General features: G+C 41.5%; 1 protein-coding gene across 4 annotated transcripts in view; it reads right to left on the reverse strand.

The window, feature by feature from the left end:
* Positions 1-119: 119 nt before the first annotated feature.
* LOC309647772 (uncharacterized protein) overlaps positions 120-21,480 on the reverse strand; it is a 50,866-nt gene continuing 29,505 nt past the window's right edge. Inside the window, exons 1-5 of one of the 4 annotated variants that reach the window (XM_082435453.1) lie at positions 15,879-17,040; positions 13,883-13,950; positions 12,981-13,020; positions 12,639-12,693; positions 120-319 (exon numbers count right to left, since the gene is read on the reverse strand). In XM_082435453.1, coding sequence (XP_082291579.1) covers positions 217-319; positions 12,639-12,693; positions 12,981-13,020; positions 13,883-13,950; positions 15,879-15,963 — 351 coding nt within the window. In that variant the 5' untranslated portion in view covers positions 15,964-17,040 and the 3' untranslated portion in view covers positions 120-216. Of the gene's footprint in view, positions 1,210-12,638; positions 17,041-21,480 lie in introns of those variants that run through there. The other 3 variants (XM_082435454.1, XM_082435455.1, XR_014256281.1) reach the window with 3 other exon arrangements.

Consider the following 21,480-nt stretch of genomic DNA (forward strand, 5'->3'; position numbering starts at 1 on the left):
AAATAAATAAATATAAACTAATTAATTAAAAAAAAAAGAAATACCGATACTTCGCAAAGACCATATCCCCCTTAACCCATTCACACTTATGTTTAAAAAAAAAAAAAAAAATATATATATATATATACTTGATAGACAGGTCGTGAGAGTTAAGTAAAGTAACACGTGAAAAGTGCTTAGAACAGCACAAGGTAGATGTCGATCACACTATAGCAATCACGTGATGATGATGATGGTGATGATGAAGAGGATAATGAGGAGGAAGAGGATATGATGATGATGGGCTTCTGTTCCCTCTTCTGTCAGTAGAATTACCTCCCTAGGATGAGATTTTGGGAGGATTAAGGAAGTAAGGTAATTTGCTTAAACACATTGCAACAACCAACAATAATCACAACGCAACCGAAACCCTTTCTTGGCATTTCTTGAGCATCATCAAAGGTGATTCCACTCATAACTCTCCACCCCCACTTCACTGCATTCCTTTTCCCCCTCCCCTCCAATTCATTTACACCCAGAATCTACTCCCAAGCACCCCTCTCTCTCTCTCCAAATGCCACTTTTTGCGTCGAGTTACTCAACTCACTGTAGCTTCCTTCATTTGACACAGAGCGCATCACACAGTGCGGGCTCAGCAAACAATTGCAAAATTGAATGGAGTTTTATCAGAATACAGAGTCCTTACTCCAAAAGTACTAGAGTAAATGGCTATTTCTTACCAAAAAAAAAAAAAAAAAACAACCCTTCAACTTCAGTCACCTCTCTCACCCATCCAAGACAGAAAAGAGCACGAGGAACAGGACGTGGGTGTCTCCTTGACAAAATGACACATCAGTCCTTCCCCATCCTATCATCCTATTAGATTAATTCAATAAGACAGGGAGCAGGGAGTGACCTCAATGAAAGTCAGGGTGCTGTGTGCCCCTCTCCAGCTCTGGAGTGCTCCTAACTCCTTAGGATGGAATGAGATGTTCTTCCCCAAAAGTGCACGACCTAGTTTTCCCCTAGTTTTTACCAAGGGGAATTGAATCCCATTGTGCAAATTAACCTCTCTTCACCTCTGTCAACCCAGACACGCATATACACCTACTCTCGCTATTCTGGTGAGAGAAGGCTCCCGTCACTGCTTCCTCGGATCACATGACAGCAGCAGAATCCTCAGAGGCCTTTGTCTCTAAGGCAAATATAGTAGGCTATTAGATAACACTTCTGAAAAAAAGAAGCAGAAAAAAGCTTATTCTGAAGTTCGAGAGAGGTTTACAATCCCTTTAAATATGGTGGTAACAAAAATCAAGTTTACAGTCTGATAAACGACATTTTCTGATTTGTAATCATAGAATTCATAACGTCATAAAAATTGTGCTAAACTTGCTTAAACACTTACTAATTTGCTTTTATTGTAAAGAAAACAATAGAATTTAATCGCACTTGTCTGGAATATCCATGAAACAAGGCTACCTTGCCCATGTGGGTTTCGTTGAAGTGCCAATGGGCATAATTCTAAAAGCAGCTCAGATTCCCTAAATCAGCTTATATGTTTGTGACTCTGTTTTTTTCTTTCTTATAAAATTTAAATGGCTTCAAATTTTCTTCAACACATTTCAACAACCAGCAAAAGTTATAATGCAACCAAAACCCTTTCTTTGCATTTCTTGAGGATCATCAAAGGTGATCCTACTCATTAACTATCCACCCACTTCACTGCTTTCCTTCACCACCCGCAATTCATTTACACCCAGAATCTACCCCCAAGCATCCCGCTCTCTCTCCAAAGGTCACCTAAACTCTCTCTCAACACACAAGCCAAACAACTTTTGGCTTCTCTCTTTTATATTATATAAACCTTTGTAGACACTTTCCAAACAAGCAAGACTCTTCGTGTAAGTGACAAAGTGGGAGAAACTAAACAGGCAAATACAGGATTTGTTTTACAGGGTGCATATGGTGAGGAAAGACCAGAATACTTACATGCTTATAATTTTTTGGTCCATCAGATATTATTGTATTCAATACACCTTTTCACCCCCCAGGAACTTTTCTTAAAATTTTCTGTGGCTTTATAATTTAGTTACTATATTAAACTCTATTAAACTTAGGTCTTCTTTTCCTTCCAACCTCAGAAAAACAGTATAACTCACTAGTGAATGCTAAAGGCTTTCATTGACTAATTGATCAAGGGAAAAAAAGAGAAAGGCCAAACACAGATTCGGAGATCTATAGTCACTTGATTGACAACAAAGGTGCCACTGCAGTTCAGTGGGGCAACTATGGTCCTTTCAGATAAATATAAATGGTGCCTGGGCAATTTGAATGCATGTGGAATAAAACTGAACGCTTACCTCCACCTCACACAATACACAAAAAATTAGCTTGAGATGGATCACAGACCTTAAAGGGAAACAATAAGCCTTCTTTTAAAAAACACATAGGAGGCTTCCCTGGTGGCACAGTGGTTGAGAATCTGCCTGCTAATGCAGGGGACACGGGTTCAAGCCCTGGTCTGGGAAGATCCCACATGCCGCGGAGCAACAAGGCCTGTGAGCCACAAATACTGAGCCTGCACGTCTGGAGCCTGTGCTCCGCAACAAGAGAGGCCACGATAGTGAGAGGCCCGTGCACCGCGATGAAGAGTGGCCCCCGCTTGCCACAACTAGAGAAAGCCCTCACACGAAACAAAGACCCAACACAGCTAAATAAATAAATAAATAAATAAATAAAGTAGCTATTAATTAAAAAAAAAAAAGTGATAACTCTAAAAAAAAAAAAACACATAGGAGAATGAATACCTTCATGATTTGAAAGTGAACAAAGATTACATAATCAGGACACAAGAAGCACTAATCATAAAAGATATGATTGGTATTTGAAATAATTTATTCAATAATACCTACAATTTAGCTGTCTTTTATATTAGCTATGGTTTGTATTTATTAGAGATTCACAATGTATTGTGAACGACTACTCAGATGGACCCAGATGCTCACACACACAAAGCCTTACGTTTCACATTGATTTTGTGGCTGCATTACAGTTGCAAAATACCAGACCCTTTCCCAACTCATGATTTACAAGAGAGAACAAACAAGAGGAATCGGCTGTGCTTTTAGAATCCCCCTAAAAAGACCACAGGATAGGAAGAAAACAGGCTCTCAGTGCATAGAGCTCTTGATGATAGTGTCAGCATAACTTGAGTCATGGGACCTTCCCAGCTACTGGAGTGATGATCTTGTTTTTCTCAAACTCTTTTCAGCAGGTGATTCACCATCAGACGTAAGGATGAACTTATTGACATTAAAGGTTGGTAGTTCTGGGGAAGTCTTTAAATAAAATGCGAGACCATCATCTGTGCAATGGTACTTTGGATTCCTCTATCAGAAAAAGAGGATAATAAGGTAGATAATTTCGGAAAGCCCTGTGACTTTTTCTTTTTCGGCCATACCACACGGCATATGGAACTTCCCCACCAGGGATCAAACCTGTGCCCCCTGCAGTGTAATCGTGGAGTCTTAACCACTGGACCACCAGGGAAGTCCGATTCTTTATTACTTTAACTGCTTTTTTCCAAGCTAAAAATTTATGTCACACATTTGATTCATTGACTTCAGTTACCATCTTATCCATTTTATTTTCTTCCATAAATCCTCATCTTCCTCTTATGGTTTTTGGTTCCCGACTCAAATCTTTTCGAAGTTAACAATGAGAACAAGCTGAAACAGGATTGGTGTAGAAACCCAGTCTCTCCTCCTCACCCAGCAGCCTTCCCCTCAGTTCAGTTTCTGAAATGCTAAGCTGGGTGTTTAGTGCTGGGGCTCAGAGACAGACATCTACAGGTTCCCATCCTCTTTGCCACTTACCAGCTATGTGCTTGGAGCAAGATACTTCTCTCTGAGCCTTACTTCCCTTCTTTGCAAAATGAACATAATACTAATACCATCTAGCATGTAGCATTAGACATCCAGATCGTAGCACAGGGTCCAGCAAGGGAGAGTTAACTATTCGTATGATGATCATACCTCTTTTGTGCACCAGAGCTATGTTTCTATTTCTGCCCTACACTCATACTCCTTAAGATTCAACCCCCCAAATGCTTCATGTTTAATCAGGCTCTCCTTAACTCCTAGAATCTATGCTTCCCAGTGTCCCAAACAATAGTGTATATCACATTGTTATGGAAACTAAAGAAAAATGGGCAGCCTTAATAGACTGAGATGCAAGTTTGAAGACATTTTTAGTTTTTTAAGGAACCTCCACGCTGTTCTCCATAGTGGCTGTATCAATTTCCATTCCCACCAACAGTGCAAGAGGGTTCCCTTTTCTCCACACCCTCTCCAGCATTTGTTGTTTGTAGGTTTTCTGATGATGCCCATTCTAACCGGTGTGAGGTGATACCTCATTGTAGTTTTGATTTGCATTTCTCTAATAATTAGTGATGTTGAGCAGCTTTTCATGTGCTTCTTGGCCATCTGTATGTCTTCTTTGGAGAAATGTCTATTTAGGTCTTCTGCCCGTTTTTGGATTGGGTTGTTTGTTTTTTTAATATTGAGCTGCATGAGCTGTTTATATATTTTGGAGATTAATCCTTTGTCCGATGATTCATTTGCAAGTATTTTCTCCCATTCTGAAGGTTGTCTTTTCGTCTTGTTTATGGTTTCCTTTGCTATGCAAAAGCTTTGACGTTTCATTAGGTCCCATTTGTTTATTTTTGTCTTTATTTCCATTTCTCTAGGAGGTGGGTCAAAAAAGATCTTGCTGTAATTTATGTCAAAGAGTGTTCTTCCTATGTTTTCCTCTAAGAATTTTATAGTGCATGGTCTTACATTTAGGTCTCGAATCCATTTTGAGTTTATTTTTGTGTATGGTGTTAGGGAGTGTTCTAATTCCATTCTTTTACATGTAGCTGTCCAGTTTTCCCAGCACCACTTATTGAAGAGACTGTCTTTTCTCCATTGTATATCCTTGCCTCCTTTGTCATAGAGTAGCTGACCATAGGTGCGTGGGTTTATCTCTGGGCTTTCTATCCTGTTCCATTGATCTATATTTCTGTTTTTGTGCCAGTACCATATTGTCTTGATTACTGTAGCTTTGTAGTGTAGTCTGAAGTCAGGGAGTCTGATTCCTCCAGCTCCGTTTTTTTCCCTCAAGACTACTTTGCCTATTCGGGGTCTTGTGTCTCCATACAAATTTGAAGATTTTTTGTTCTATTTCTATAAAAAATGCCATTGGTAATTTGATAGGGATTGCATTGAATCTGTAGATTGCTTTGGGTAGTATAGTCATTTTCACAATATTGATTCTTCTAATCCAAGAACATGGTATATCTCTCCATCTGTTGGTATCATCTTTAATTTCTTTTATCAGTGTCATAGTTTTCTGCATACGGGTCTTTTGTCTCCCTAGGTAGGTTTATTCCTAGGTATTTTATTCTTTTTGTTGCAATGGTAAATGGGAGTGTTTCCTTAATTTCTCTTTCAGATTTTTCATCATTAGTGTATAGGAATGCAAGAGATTTCTGTGCATTAATTTTGTATCCTGCAACTTTACCAAATTCATTGATTAGCTCTAGTAGTTTTCTAGTGGCATCTTTAGGATTCTCTATGTATAGTATCATATCATCCGCGAACAGTGACGGTTTTACTTCTTCTTTTCCAATTTGTATTCCTTTTATTTCTTTTTCTTCTCTGATTGCCGTGGCTAGGACTTCCAAAACTATGTTGAATAAGAGTGGTGAGAGTGGACATCCTTGTCTTCTTCCTGATCTTAGAGGAAATGCTTTCAGTTTTTCACCATTGAGAATGATGTTTGCTGTGGGTTTGTCGTATATGGCCTTTATTATGTTGAAGTAGGTTCCCTCTATGCCCACTTTCTGGAGAGTTTTTATCATAAATGGGTGTTGAATTTCGTCAAAAGCTTTTTCTGCATCTATTGAGATGATCATATGGTTTTTATTCTTCAGTTTGTTAATATGGGGTATCACATTGATTGATTTGCGTATATGGAAGAATCCTTCCATCCCTGGGATAAATCCCACTTGATCATGGTGTATGATCCTTTTAATGTGTTGCTGGATTCTGTTTGTTAGTATTTTGTTGAGGATTTTTGCATCTCTATTTATCAGTGATATTGGTCTGTAATTTTTTTTTTTGTAGTATCTTTGTCTGGTTTTGGTATCAGGGTGATGGTGGCCTCATAGAATGAGTTTGGGAGTGTTCCTTCTTCTGCAATTTTTTGGAAGAGTTTGAGAAGGATGGGTGTTAGCTCTTCTCTAAATGTTTGATAGAATTCACCTGTGAAGCCATCTGGTCCTGGACTTTTGTTTGTTGGAAGACTTTTAATCACAGTTTCAATTTCATTACTTGTGATTGGTCTGTTCATATTTTCTATTTCTTCCTGGTTCAATCTTGGAAGGTTATACCTTTCTAAGAATTTGCCCATTTCTTCCAGGTTGTCCATTTTATTGGCATAGAGTTGCTTGTAGTAGTCTCTTAGGATGCTTTGTATTTCTGCAGTGTCTGTTGTAACTTCTCCTTTTTCATTTCTAATTTTATTGATTTGAGTCCTCTCCCTCTTTTTCTTGATGAGTCTGGCTAAGGGTTTATCAATTTTGTTTATCTTCTCAAAGAACCAGCCTTTAGTTTTATTGATCTTTGTTATTGTTTTCTTTGTTTCTATTTCATTTATTTCTGCTCTGATCTTTATGATTTCTTTCCTTCTGCTAACTTTGGGTTTTCTTTGTTCTTCTTTCTCTAATTCCTTTAAGTGTAACATTAGATTGTTTATTTGAGATTTTTCTTGTTTCTTGAGCTAGGCTTGTATAGCTATAAACTTCCTTCTTAGAACTGCTTTTGCTGCATCCCATAGGTTTTGGATCGTCGTGTTTTCATTGTCATTTGTCTGTAGGTATTTTTTGATTTCCCCTTTGATTTCTTCAGTGATCTCTTGGTTATTCAGTAACGTATTGTTTAACCTCATGTGTTTGTGTTTTTTATGTTTTTTTCCCTGTAATTGATTTCTAATCTCATAGCATTGTGGTCAGAAAAGATGCTTGATATGATTTCAATTTTATTAAATTTACTGAGGCTTGATTTGTGACCCAAGATGTGATCTATCCTGGAGAATGTTCCGTACACACTTGAGAAGAAAGTGTAATCTGCTCTTTTTGGATGGAATGTCCTATAAATATCAATTAAATCTATGTGGTCTATTGTGTAATTTACAGCTTGTGTTTCCTTATTAATTTTCTGTTTGGATGATCTGTCCATTGGTGTAAGTGAGGTGTTAAAGTCCCCCACTATTATTGTGTTGCCATCGATTTCCTCTTTTAGAGCTATTTATCCTGTGTTCATTGATTTTTTTCCCTAATCCAAATGGAAATCATAAACCACATAATCTGTTTGAAACACACATTTCCCTGTAGTGCTGTTCTCTCTCCTCGAGTCATTGTCATAAAAAGCCAGTCACTTCCCATCTAAATTCTCATAAAGCCCAACTGGTGTGGTCTTTGTCCCAGTCCATCAGACCTCAGGTCATTTCCCTCTTAGTGAATCAACATCATCTCTTTTCATAGACTTTTATATTTAGATTTATGAGTAACTTGGTAATGTGGTAATGGGTCCCAATAAATGTCTTTTTTTTTAAACAAAGAAGCATTTGTTTAAGCAGCTAAGTAGAGTAATTACTCAATACATTTTTTTTCCCCTCCACATACTTTTAGGAAAGGAACTGTGTTCTGTGTCAATGACACAAAGCAACGGAGTACAAATGATGTCTTTGTTTGATCTTGGGCGAGATGGTTAAGGTCTCTAAACCTCAGTTTGAAAGTTAAAATAGATAGTATGAATATTTAGTACAGTCCTGTTTTTGCTTCAGATGACTAATTAGCTATTAAAGGCATCTAAATCATAGGGAAAAAAAGTCTTCCTATTTCCCATAGAGTTAACACACATTTATCCCTGTGGTCTCCATTTCCAGCACTCTGCAATTCTTTGTGTAGATCCAGGTAGAGCTGAAGTAGAGCATAGGGCCACCAGGTCCCTGCAGTTCCTGTCTAAGCCCACACTGTCGGTGCAAGTCTGAGATCTCTAGGCTTCCTGGGAGGAATCCCCTCAATGCCAGCACATGGCGGTTCACCAGTTACAGAGGGTGTTCAATGGAGTTGTAAGCAAGTGAGCACCTTCAGGTTATTCTTGGACATCAGTTACCTCCTGGCAGTGATAATGCCACACTGACCAACTCAAGGAAAAGGACTTCGAGCTGCTTCTCCAGCACTTTTCAGTAGCTTTTTTTTTTAAGAGACAACTCTGCAGATTTGGGGTAGCATGTGGCCGAGAAACCAAAGGGAATAGTTTGCAAAATGATCAAATTTATCTTCCTGGCCTTATCAACATCTACTTTAATCACCTTCACTAGTGTTCCAGAAAATAGATTAGACACTTTGGGAGTTACAATTCTTTGAAATGTTCAAAACGTGGATTTTTTTCCCCCTAATTTTAAGTAAAATATATCCATTGTAGGATAGCTGGAATGGAAAAATATTCTAAATTTCTAAATCATACATAATCCTACAACTTATAGACAGCCACTCTAAGTATTTTGTTATATTCCTTTTATATTTTTGCATCTATATGTACATATATGTTATATTACATATGTATATGTATACACACATATTACAAAATGGGAACTTATCTTGTATATACAGTATTATCCAGTTTTTAAAAATAATATTATAGCATCAGCATTTTTACAATTCATGAAATACCTTTTTAAAAACCTGATTTTCAGTGACTGGGTAATAGTCCATCACATGACTGATCCACAATTTATTTAACCAACACTCACTGCTTCAGATGATAAAATTATCATTCTACCACAGGAAATCTTATAGAAAGAATGAAATGCATCTCAGGTACTAATATATATTCTCTTTCTGGGGATATAATTTGCTCTTTTAATGCAAAGGGTGGGTCAAGCTCTGTTTGTATAGTTAGAGACCAAAGGATACCTTAATGGTTTAAATATCTGAAGTGGAAGATGTACAAGAAATGACAGCAGATAAGTACTTTGACTGGGTCTCCATTTTTTCACAACCCCTTAACTTTGCCTTGAAGGGGGTCACACAATGACTGATGTGTCTGTCTATGGAGATAAACACTTGGTAAGTTTTTTTTTTTTTTTCTTTTAATTAATTAATTAATTATTTATTTTATTTTTGGCTGCATTGGGTCTTCGTTTCTGTGCGAGGGCTTTTTCGACTTGCGGCGTGCGGGGGCCACTCTTCATCGCGGTGCGCGGGCCTCTCAGTGTCGCGGCCTCTCTTGTTGCGGAGCACAGGCTCCAGACGCGCAGGCTCAGCAGTTGTGGCTCACGGGCCGAGTTGCTCCGCGGCATGTGGGATCTTCCCGGACCAGGGCTTGAACCCGTGTCCCCTGCATTGGCAGGCAGACTCTCAACCACTGCACCACCAGGGAAGCCCCACTTGGTAGGTTTTTACATTGATTCCCATATTTAGTTTTTCACTCACATATTCCCAGAGGATCCTAAAGAATAAAAGCCCTGATGGTGAATGAATTATTTGTTCATTTGATAAACTAACTCCTACCATGTGTTGCTATTCCTCTTGGCCATGCTGAGTTGTAGATGAATGAATTCTAATGCGAGAGGAGATTTGTATTTACAGTTGAAAGAAAGAGATATTCAAACTAAGTGAAATGTATATTTTAGACTCCACATACAAGTGATATCATACAGTATTTGTCTTTCTCTGACTTATTTCACTGAGCATAATTCTCTCCAAATTCATCCATGCTGCTGCAAATGGCAAAATTTCATTCTTTCTTTACGGCTGACTAGTATTCCTTTGTGTATATATACCACATCTTCTTAAACTAATAGGTACCGATGTGGGGTGGGGAGTAGGGAGTACAAGCTACTGAATGTAACAGAAGCTCAGTGATGTATTATACAACTAGGGGAATATAGCCAATATTTTGGAATAGCTGTAAATGGAAAGTAACCTTGAAAAATTGTGTAAGAATTTTAAAATATCTTTTAAAAATCAATGCAAAACTTTAAAAACAACTAAGTTAAATGTAAACTCTTCCCATAAATCCTAAACATATCTAGCTCTTCCTTTTATTTTCAAAAGGTGAGATGTCGACTGATTTTCTTCCATTAAAAACTCTTCTTCTGGCATTGCCCCGCTTTGCCCTTGAGCCAGCCCCACTCTCTGGCCCATGCCAGCCCCGGATACCTGCCACCCTCCGCTGTGAGCTCTGCCTGGCCCTCTGGGGATGGGTTTATGAGGAACCCTCTGTTCACCGCTAGTCACGTTTTGATAATCGTCTCTTATTAACAGAGCGGCTGAGGATGAGAATTGACCCGAAAACCGTAATAACTGCAAACATCTCAGTATCCTATCCAAAACACTAAAAGGAAGTCATATACCAAGCTGACTACTTTCGAAACTTATAAAGCACTGCAGAATTTAAGGACTCTTCCATTAAGAAAAAAAAAAAAAATGCTGCACTACATTCTGATGGAATGGGGATGTATAATACATGGATTTTATCCAGAGCAAACGGAAGTAAAGTGAGACTTTGGGGGAGGGGTGAGAAGGCGGTAGGAGGAGGCAAGGAAGGACGTCTAATCACTTAACTTTGTGCTGGGATTTTTTTTTTTTTTTTTTTGGCCTAGACGCGCAGCACGTGGGATCTTAGTTCCCGCCCCACCCCTGGCATTGGGAGCGTGGAGTCTTAACCACTGGACCACCAGGGAAGTCCGGGGTTTGTCTTTTTTTAATCTGTTGGCAGCAAATGAGAGGACAGAGAAAACACACCTCCCAGCCCCACTTGGGTATGTTCCCGGGTTGCAGAGGTAAAATCAGCTCCGAAGTTGAACTCCCAGCATCGACTCTTTGAAGGGTATTTTTACGCTGAACTCTGCCGCGTGTAGTCTCCAGAAGCCGTGGCACCCTGACCTGTGGCTGCCAGAGACAGCCCTCAGCTGCTTTTTGCGGCCACCCAATCTCCCTCCGCGTGGACCTACCCAACTGCCTTCGCTCCAGGAAGGAGAGGTCTTGACAGGAAGTTTGGCTGAGCACCGAGAGGTCGTCTAAACTTCATGTTTCATTTCCTCCTTTTTTCCTGTATTTGATATCCTGCAAATGGTTATGTGAGAGCTAATCTCGCCCATTCCTTAACTCATTGGTAGGAGAATGTTTGGCTATGCGAGGGGTAGAAACACAAAGGCAACCGGGCTGTGCGGGTTTGCCTGAGGATAAGAGTAGTTCGCTAAGATTGCATAAATCCAACTCCTCTTCAGCAGCTGGGAGCCTGGGTAAGAAATAGAACCTGCTGATGCAGCCCTTTGTAACCACCACGCACTGGCCACACTACCCTAGTGCAGAGCATGAATGAGCTCAGAACAACTGCACAAAACAGGCTTCCCAAAAGATTTAGCCTGAATCAAAAAACTCACTAACATCACTACTTTTAAAAAATTGTTATAGTCTAGAATTAGACGATCTCAATTCTAAGAGATATGAATGTGCTCTAGAATTGGGGTACTTCAAAATGCATTGGTGTGTTCCCTTTGAAAGCCCTAGAGAAAAGCTTCTCTTTATAAGAGATTAATTGTTAGCTGCTCCACGTTGATTGTTTTTATCCAAGATTGGCTAACTCTTCAATATTCTTTTCCTACCTCAGGACAATGGCCTCAGGAATTCTCTTTCTTTGTCTACAGAATAAGAGCTTGTATATTTACATACTAGGTGCCAATGCAAGTCATTGAGCATTTGGATCTCTATTCCAAATGTGCAGATGTAGAGATAAGAGAGCATCTTCTGTTCTTTGTTTGGTTGAAGGGGTGAGTAGTAGGCAGCTAGGAGGGAGTTAGAGTCTGTGCTGCAGAACTGGGTTTACTATTACCAAGCAATCTGGAAAACATAGCAATAAACCCTGCCTGGAAACTGAAGGTCACATTCCAAGGAAGCCTGGACTGAGAAAAGGGTGAACATAGCAATAGTGATTCTTGCTAGATTCTGCTAGTACAGGCAGAATGGCCAAAAAGGAAAATGTGTTTTAAGAACAACTTTCTCAGAAAAAATTGTGACCATCAAAGAAGTAAACATAAAAAATACATATGTTTTGTTTCCATTTATATAAAGTTCCGAATAGACAAAACTCAACTTTATTTTTTAGGGATGTATACATAAGTGGTACAGCTACAAAGGAAAATGAAGAAATAAACACAAAAGTCAGTGTGGTCGTTCCCACTAGGACTTGGGGTGGGGACGGGTTGCAACTGGGTAGAAGCATCGGGGGGTTGCTTGATTGCTGGTCATGTTCTATTTTTTAATCTAGGTGGTAGCCATGTAGGTGTTTGCTATATAATTATTATTAAATGACACGTGTGCTTTATACATTTTTTTCTGAGTGCGTGTTTTACTTCACAATTTTAAAAAAGAATATGAAACAGATGGCTGCTTTAATCATCCCTAGGAAGGTAAACACCCTCTCAAGGATGAGACCATTGACTATTCAGTGACAGGCATACTCTGGGTTGTACCAGAGGGAAGCTCTCACTTGGAGATCTCTGAAAGCCCTTCATATTTAGGACTCGAGGCTGAGAGTGACACTGACCTTGATGTCGTCTTCTCCGTGGCCATCCTGGGACCCCAGGCAGCAAGGGCAGGAGCTGGAAAGAGGAGGGTTGGCAGCAAGGTGAGGGAGTAACATGAGTGAGGCAGAAAGCACAGTGCAGCCAGGGAGACCAGAGGTCACGATGGGGGCTGAAGGTCCAGTGGGCAGAGCTATTGCTGGTAAGAACAAGGCTATGCAGGCAAGCAGAGGTGCAGACATCTACGAATATTGGCAAGTTGTCAGAATGGAAACTTAGTGCTCAGGAGATGTGATCCTGAACCTCCTGGTGTGAGCCAACTGAGCTGGGGAGGGAGAGAGACGTGGGAACTGGAAATTACACACCTACTGTCATGGCAGCAGCACTTGGGGTCGCAGACAGGCTCTGTAAGAAATAACAGAGTGACAGGCAGTTTAGCCTAAGGATTCATTAAAATACTTATATATATATTTTTTGGCCGCTCAGCTTGTGAGATCTTAGTTCCCCAACCAGGAATTGAATCTGGGTCACTGCAGTGAAAGCGCCGAGTCCTAACCACTGGACCACCAGGGAATTCCCTCATTAGCATGCTTATTGAGAAATCTAGTGTAAACAAAATAGTCCGTGCATTCCTGGAACTTATATTCTAGGATGTAGTGAAGGAGAAAGAGAGACGGATGATAAGTAAGTAATTCTACAACTAAGCAGCTAATTCCACAGAGTACTATCAAGAAAATAAGACAGGATGATAGAGAATGGCTTGGGGAGGGGGCAGTACTCAAGAATGATAAGAAATGCTCTCCTGGGGCAAGAGCAAGTAGAAAGACCACAAGATAAGACGTGACCCGTGTTCTGAAAGGAGTTGTCAAGTGCAGAAAAGAAGCAGAGATGAGGCCTGTTGAGTGAGGTTCAGCTGTTGAACTTGGCTCAGGGTCAGGACTCTATCCACCTGGGAAAATTGGAAAGATCAGGAACAGCCTGGTCCTTAAAGGGCTGAGATTACCGGACCCATTATCAAGGCAGGGGGCCAGGCTTGGCCGAGCCCAGCAGAGAACATGACTCCAAGGGGGGGGTGGGGTCGACCTGGAGCTTGATCCCAGGGATGTGTCAGAGGTCAGATCCAGGCCACACAACCAGAAAGTTCTCCACTGAAGTCACACGATTCTGTTTCCTGAGCCCATTGCCTTTTCCCCAAGGAAACCTCAGATCTCTGGTTTGGAGCGTTCACTGTGATGTATCACATGCCGCTTGAAGCCCATCAAAGCACCTGAAAGCTGGAGGATGCTACTGGATTCTCTCTTCTTAGCTTAGGATGGCTGCCATATTCCACTTGTCCTGAGCACACAGAGACAGACAAGAGCAGAGTAGAGCCCCTGAGCCTCCAGAGAAGTCCAGACACATTTGTCAGTGGCCTACTTTCAGAGTCTCTTGATAAGACATTTTTAGAACACTGATCTTGGAAAGCCATGGAACCAAGCAGGGTAGGGTTGGTGATCTCTTACAGCCTGTCTACCTCATGGCCTGCTTCTTTACATATTCAAAATGAGCCCTTAGCCATTCAAGTATGCATTCTGGGAGGGTCACTTAGCCTCCCTGCTAGGTTATAAACTCATTTTCTGGCAGAGTTAAGTTACTTAAGGAACATCTGTTGGTGTGCTTATGGCAGCTACAAGCACCAGCAGTGTTTTGGCAATGGAGTTACTGGGATCAAGAAGGCTAGATACCTGCCCCCAAGGAGTTTGTGATCTAGTACAGTAATTCTCCAACTTGGCTGCAAATTGCAGTCACCTGGGGAGATTCTGGTTCAGTCGGTCTGGGATTGGTCAGGCACATGTGGAACCTTAACTTTCTAGTTGGCTTGATTGTGCGGCCCAAGTTGAGAAATGTTCTTCTAGTAGATGAAAAGAAGCACATCATTTCAATATAATGTGGAGAGTGCTATGGCTGAAGCAGTCCTGGGGTGCTGTGAAAGCCCAGAGGCGAAGCACCCTTCCAGAGAGTCTCAACCTTGTATGTTAGAAGCACTTGTGGAATTTACAAAATGCCCTGGCTCTCTCCCAAGCTCAGGGACTCAGAATCTCAGCTCTCAGGGCATGAGTGTGTTTAAAAAGCTCCCCAGGTGATTCTGATACCCAGAGATGCTTGAAAACCATTGGAACCCACCTAGGGAGATATAACGGGGGCAATCGCTTTCTAGCAGAGGTAACAGCTGCATGGAGACTAGGAAAGTACACGTGATAATTCAGGCAAAGGAGGAGGGTAGGCCTTGGTATTCTACTTTGCTCCTCCTGTAATGCCCACATGGACCCTGGAACATGGTAGTTACTCAATAAACCACTGTTAAATAAATGTTCAGGACATAAATGATCACTGGGGTTCATATGCGGAAGCACATCTGTATTGGTTTCCTAGGGCTACCATAACAAAGTACTCAGAACCGCATGGCTTAACACAACAGAAAGTTATTCTCACAGTTCTAGAGGCCAGAAATTTGAAATCCAGGTTTTGGGCGGGGCTGCTTCCTTTTTGGAAAGTCTGAGGGAGAATGTACTCCATGCCTCTCTCCTAACTTCTGGTGGCCGCCAGCAATCCTTGGCACTCCTTAGCTTCTAGAAGCATCACTCCAATCCCTGCCACTATTGTCACGCCTTGTGTGTGTTTCTCTGTCCAAATTTCTCTCTTTTTATAAGGACACCCCAGTCATTGGATTTGGGCCCATCCTAATCAGGATGACCTCATCTTAACTTGATTACATCAGTGAAGAGCCCATCTTGAAATAAGGTCATATGCACAGGTAACTGGAGTTAGGACTTGGACATATTTGGAGGTGGGGGAAGGACACAGTTCAGCCCACAATGACATCCCAAAGAGCAGGAGAAGCTGGTGGTCACAGAATGGAGGGAGGTGGGCAGGGTAGGAGCCCTGAACTCAGCCTGTCCCTGCTCCCACTATGTCTACTCACTTGACTGACCGGTTTGAAACCTTTTCCACCTTATGAACCCCTAGCTTTTGTATGACTTCCACACATAGCGCATTGGTGATTTGTGAAAGTGACGTTTGTCATTTTTAGGGAGCAATGAGAAATATTCTCTAAACCAGTTTGAGATTGTGTGACATCTTCTTTCCTCCATTCAAGCCCTCAGGCTGTATTGACTTGATTCTCGCTTTAGCTCTGACTAAAGTGGAACACACACTCACAGACTCAGGACGTTCTGTGCTAAAACTGGGACAGTCCCCACAAACTGGGACAGATGGTCAGTCACCTTGTTTCTCATTCTGTCTTTGTCTCTCCAGCCTCCCTGTTTTGTCTTCTGTTTGGGTGTGCCCTGTTGAAAAGAATAGACACATGTAACATATTTATAGCTTGGTTAAAGGACCGTGAGGAACTCCAGCTGAGTTTTATCCAACCTTAATACTTAGATACTGTTCAAGAAGCAACGTGGCCTTGTGATTTGGTAACTGTTCAAGAAGCAGCGTGGCCTTATGATTTGGTAAAATTAAAAAAGAAATATTTTATCCTCTAAGGTCCCACCTAACTGCCCACACTGTGAACTGGCAAATAATAAACCTTAAAATGTTGTAATTCAGATGTAGAGTGGACTTGTTTTGAGTGTATAACCATGACTTTCACATGAACTGGGAGCCTTCCCTTGTAACCAGAAGTCTCTGAAAATCGCCTGTATTCATTGTCTCCTCCTTCCATTGCTGTCTGGTTTGTGGACCCACGGCCATAATGCAGATGGTTTCATTTTCTGAAAAATATTTATTTATTATTTATTTTTGGCTGTACCGGGTCTTAGTTGCAGCACGCAAACGCTTAGTTGCGGCATGCACGCGGGATCTAGTTCCCCGACTAGGGATCGAACCGAGGCCCCCTGCATTGAAAGCACGGAGTCTTACCCACTGGACCACCAGGGAAGTCCCATAATGCAGATGTTTCTGAAGATTATCAGAACGTTCGATCATCAGAGTTCATGGACAACATATATTAGAATGGCTGAAGTTAAAAAGCCTGCTGTACCAAGTGCTGGCAAGGACGTGGAGGAATTGGAATTCTCAAACACTGCTGGCGGGAAGGTAAAATGGTACAACCGCTTTGAAAAACACTGCAACCATTTCTTAAAAATGTTAAATATACACATACCCATATGAGCCAGCCTAGGTATTTACCCAAGAGAAAAGAAAGCATATGTTCATACAAAGACATGAACATGAATATTCAAACCAGCTTTATTTGTAGTAACTGAAAATGGGAAACAACCCAAATGTCCACCAACAGGAGAATGGATAAACAAATAGAGATATACCCATCTATCCATGGTATATACACAATGGAAAACTACTCAGCAAAAAGAAAGAGAGACAGGGGCGGGGGACGAGAGAGAGAGAGAGGGAAACTATTTGATGTATGCTCCAAAATGGATGAGTCTTAATCTCAAAATAATTAGGCCAATTCTCAAAATAAGGAAACCAGATTAAAAAAGAGTACATACTGTATGATTTCAATTATACAAAATTCTAGAAAATGCAAACTAGTGGTTTCCTGGGGAGGATGGATAGGGGAGGGTGGGGTGCAGGGGTTACAAAGAAGCAGAGGGAAGTTTAGGGGGTGATGGACGTGCTTATTAGCTTGATTGTGGTGATGGTTTTAGGGTGTGTACATATACGAAAACTTATCAAACTATGTGCTTTAAATATGTGCAGCTTATTGTATGCCAGTTATACTTCAAAAAAGTTGTTTTTAAAAAGCCCCAAGCAGGGCTTCCCTGGTGGCGCAGTGGTTGAGAATCTGCCTGCCAATGCAGGGGACACGGGTTCGAGCCCTGGTCTGGGAGGATCCCACATGCCGCGGAGCAACTGGGCCCGTGAGCCACAACTACTGAGCCTGCGCGTCTGGAGCCTGTGCTCCGCAACAAGAGGGGCTGCGACAGTGAGAGGCCCGCGCACTGTGATGAAGAGTGGCCCCTGCTCGCCGCAACTGGAGAAAGCCCTCGCACAGAAGCTAAGACCCAACACAGCCAAAAATAAATAAATAAATAAATAAATAAAATTAAAAAAAAAAAAAAAAGCCCCAAGCACACATTTCAGTCCTATATTTACTGATTTATCTGCGGTATTTGGGAAATCTGATAATATCCTCGTCTTTGAAATACTTCCCTTCCCAGGCTCCCCTGATCTCTTCCTGCCGAACCATACATACAGGAAGCGGCCACAGCAGTAGCTGTACAGATGAGACTAGAGTCTGGCTTGTTGACTTTAAACATATATACCTATCTTTCTATCATCATCTTGAGCAGCCACAGCAATCACAGAAAAGCAGAGAAACTTCTAATCAACCTGAAAATCCAAATGTCTCAATAAACACTTTTGTATTTCCCCGCTGCCATGACACCAGGAAGGGGGGATGGGTTAGTGTGCTTGGGGGATATTTGGTATTTTTCATCCTATGTAAATGACTACCCCTGTAAAATAATGAATTCAGGAAAGACGAGAGATTCAAGAACCGGCTCCCAATTAACCCAACAGCCTTCCGGTGTGCCCCTCAAAGCTGCAGAGGGAAGGAGTTGAGGCTCAGTTGCCTGGGTGAGCTGTCTGGCTTTTCACCCTTCGCTCCAACATATCTGGTGCAGAGGCTGGGGCTTGGCTGGGCTTCATTCTTCTTAGATGCACTGCAGACACATATCCCTGGCTTGACCCCAGGCCCCATCTTCACCCGCTCAGGAAAGAAGAGCAGCTTTTTCAGTCCTCATCTATCCTGCAGCTGCTCACATCAAGGGCTTAAAGAAATGGCAAGTGGCCGGGCTTTCAAAAGCCGCCTTGCCTTACCAGACAATTGAGTAACTTTCTTAAGATCCGTTGCCAACTTTTCGGTTTGCCCTATAGTTACCCAAATATGTTATGACATATGCTTATTTAATGTCTCTACATGTGGTTTGAATTTAAGAGAAGTCTACCAGACTGTGGATCTGCAGTTTTACCAGGACGCTGTAGTGCAAAGTCAGGAAATATCAGCCCAAGTTTCTGTCTACACACCCGGGTCACAGTTGCTAATCCTTGTAGGAGTCACATGCTTAGGTATTGACAGGCGCCTGTTCTGAGATTCCTCTGTTTTACTAAACTCAAGGTTGTCCTGGGTAACAGTCAGATTTGTTTAGTACCACACAATTTTTCATTTGCTTTTTTCTAGGAAACTTTCAGCTGAGTTTCGCTTCCAAATGGTGTCTTTAAGGGTAGATGTTCTTAAGACTTAGTTCAAAGATCTCACTACAAATCTATTTGTTGACTTCTTCCAGATAAAGATTTAATCCCTTGCTCTGGGAGAGAGACATTCTTTTTGCTTTCTGGGGAGAAAGCAAACACTGTCTCATGGAACCACTGTCTAAGGGCCAGGCAAATCCCACTGGACTAGGAGAATGTGTGTGTTAAGATAAAGAAGTACCACTGCATCCAACAGTGAAAAGTAGAATCCAGGAGCTCAGGGAGCTGTGATTGCTATTGGCTCTTTTTGGCTATAGAAGCTAGTTGGCCGGAAGGCACTATTAGCTCTCTGATCCATCAAGGGGTATTTGTATCATGAGTCAGTATTAAAGGAGACAAGAGGTCACAGGGGTGGAGCAGGGAAGTAAAAGTAATCAAAGCCAAATAATGCCCCAAGACCCAGCTTCCCTTTGGGGTGAGTCCATTCAGAGAACCTCTGAGAAGCAAATAGGCAGGGCTTCCTTTTTCTGTATTGACAAGAGCCTTAGCCAGTTCTTTAAAGAGTTTCTTACCTTGAGCCTCTGAATCTCAGAAATGGGACAGGCAGAAGGGCTTAGCCTACGTGGAATGATGGTATTGAAACTGTTTTTTAACTTTGAAATCAAAAGAGAGAGAGACAGAGACAGAGACAGAGACAGAGAAAGAGAGGGACCAGACAGTTTTGCTGCTGTATATAGCATAGTAGGTGAAATAAGCTTTACTTTGAAGAAATCACCTATCAAAGATTATAGCTAATGCAAAGAAACGTTTTAAATTGTGCAGTGAATTTCACCAATGTAGACAGTCCAATCTGGATAACTGAAATAATTTTTCAAATAATAACAATAGATAAAATTAATCAAATACTTGACTACATACCAGAACTCATCGAATTCTCTCAACACGCAGAATTTTTCATTTATTTTGTATACGAAGAAGTGAAGGCAGAGGGGAATCAATTGCCAAGGGCCATAAACAGATAAATGGCAGAGCACGGATCCAAATGCAACCCCTAGACTCTAGATTCCTCCATAATATTCCTGATACTGTACTGATCCTATGGGAGTGTGGTTGATGGTTTTGTTCATTTGTTTTCATCGGTGGGTTTGTTTTGTTTAGTTTACTTTCGTTGGGGGTGGGGACACCTGGTCAGTGAGAGTTGCTTGTAGTATCTAAATACGATCTTAATGTTTACTGGAATATTGTGTGTATGTGGTACACAGACAGCCGAAATATCAAGGACAGGAGTCGAGCTCCCTGCCAAGAGGAAGCACCGCGCGATGCAATGAATGGAGCGTGGAACTGGGAGTCACGGGCCCACGTTCTAGTCCTGGCTCTGTCACTCATAAGCCATGTGACTTAGGGCATGTGACTTAGGACATGTGACTCTGAGCCCATGTTCTTCATCAGTGCCTTGAGTCCTACCCTCCTCACATATCTGTATCAGAGGAAAAAGGCAGTGCTTACAGCTCTCTTTAACCCTTAATTGCATCAAGGGTTTGGTTTGACTCATCACTTTCCAAAGTGCAGAAAGAGGCTATGGAAAATGTACCTTTTCCTCCTGACACTTAGGCAGCTTTGCAAGATGAGCTGCTGGTCTTCTGAGGGTCAAGAGGCATGAGGATGGACTTGACCTGTCAATATTTTGGAATTATCTTGTTAAGTACGTTCTCTTTCTTTAGAGAAACTCCATAGGACCTCAAAGTATCTGCCCTGGCTGCTAACAGAAAAATCACATTGAGCCTGACTACATCTTTGGTTGGGTGGACTCTTCCAATTTGAAGTTGTTGAGAGACATGGCTAGCGGAAGAAGCGATGATTCTCAAAGAAGCAGTCTTCCTCCACAGAGACGCTCTATGCAAGTTAGTGGAATAAAAATTTCCCAGGACAACAAAGTAAAAGACCACAAGAGGGCACCAGACTTCACTTTTCTGGATTAAGAAAACATGTGGGCAACGCAAGGTACAAATGCAGAGGTCACAATTGAAGGGATTTAGCTCTTACTGTTTAACGTGTATTTTTGTCCTCTAATAAAATGAGAAATATAAATATTCATAATATTTTGCATAAATGTGAATATGGCCTGAGTGGCTTATAAACAACAGAAATTTATTTCCGACTGTTCTGGAGGCTGGAAATCCGGGATCAGGGTGCCACGTATGGTTGGGTGGGTTCTGGTGAGGACCTTCTTCTGGGTTGCAGATGGTTACTTTCGCCTTGCATCCTCACTTGGCAGAAAGAGAGAGAGAGAGAGCTCTTCTGGGGTCTTTTCTTATAAGGGCACTAATTCCATTCATGAGGGTGGAGCCCTCATGACCTATTCACTTCCCAAAGACCCCACCTCCTATTGCCCTCACATTGGGGGTTAGGATTTCAACAGAGGAATTTGGAGGGGACACAAACATTCAGTTCACAGCATCTCCTTTACCTGAGAGATCAGCATCGTGAGAGGCCAGGAGTAAAACAGGCTGTGTGTCCAGGGAGTTTAGAACTTGAATACTCCATTCATGCCGTTTATCAGAGACCAGAAAGCCAAGTATGGGAAATGTGATCTTAATTACAACCACGTGAAATTGCTCAGTGATGTGGTCGTAAGGAATTAGATTTCTGAAAGAAGGAGAAAATCAT

This window comes from Balaenoptera physalus (assembly GCF_965194825.1).
Source record: "Balaenoptera physalus genome assembly, chromosome: 18".
NCBI classification, from domain to species: Eukaryota; Metazoa; Chordata; class Mammalia; order Artiodactyla; family Balaenopteridae; genus Balaenoptera; species Balaenoptera physalus.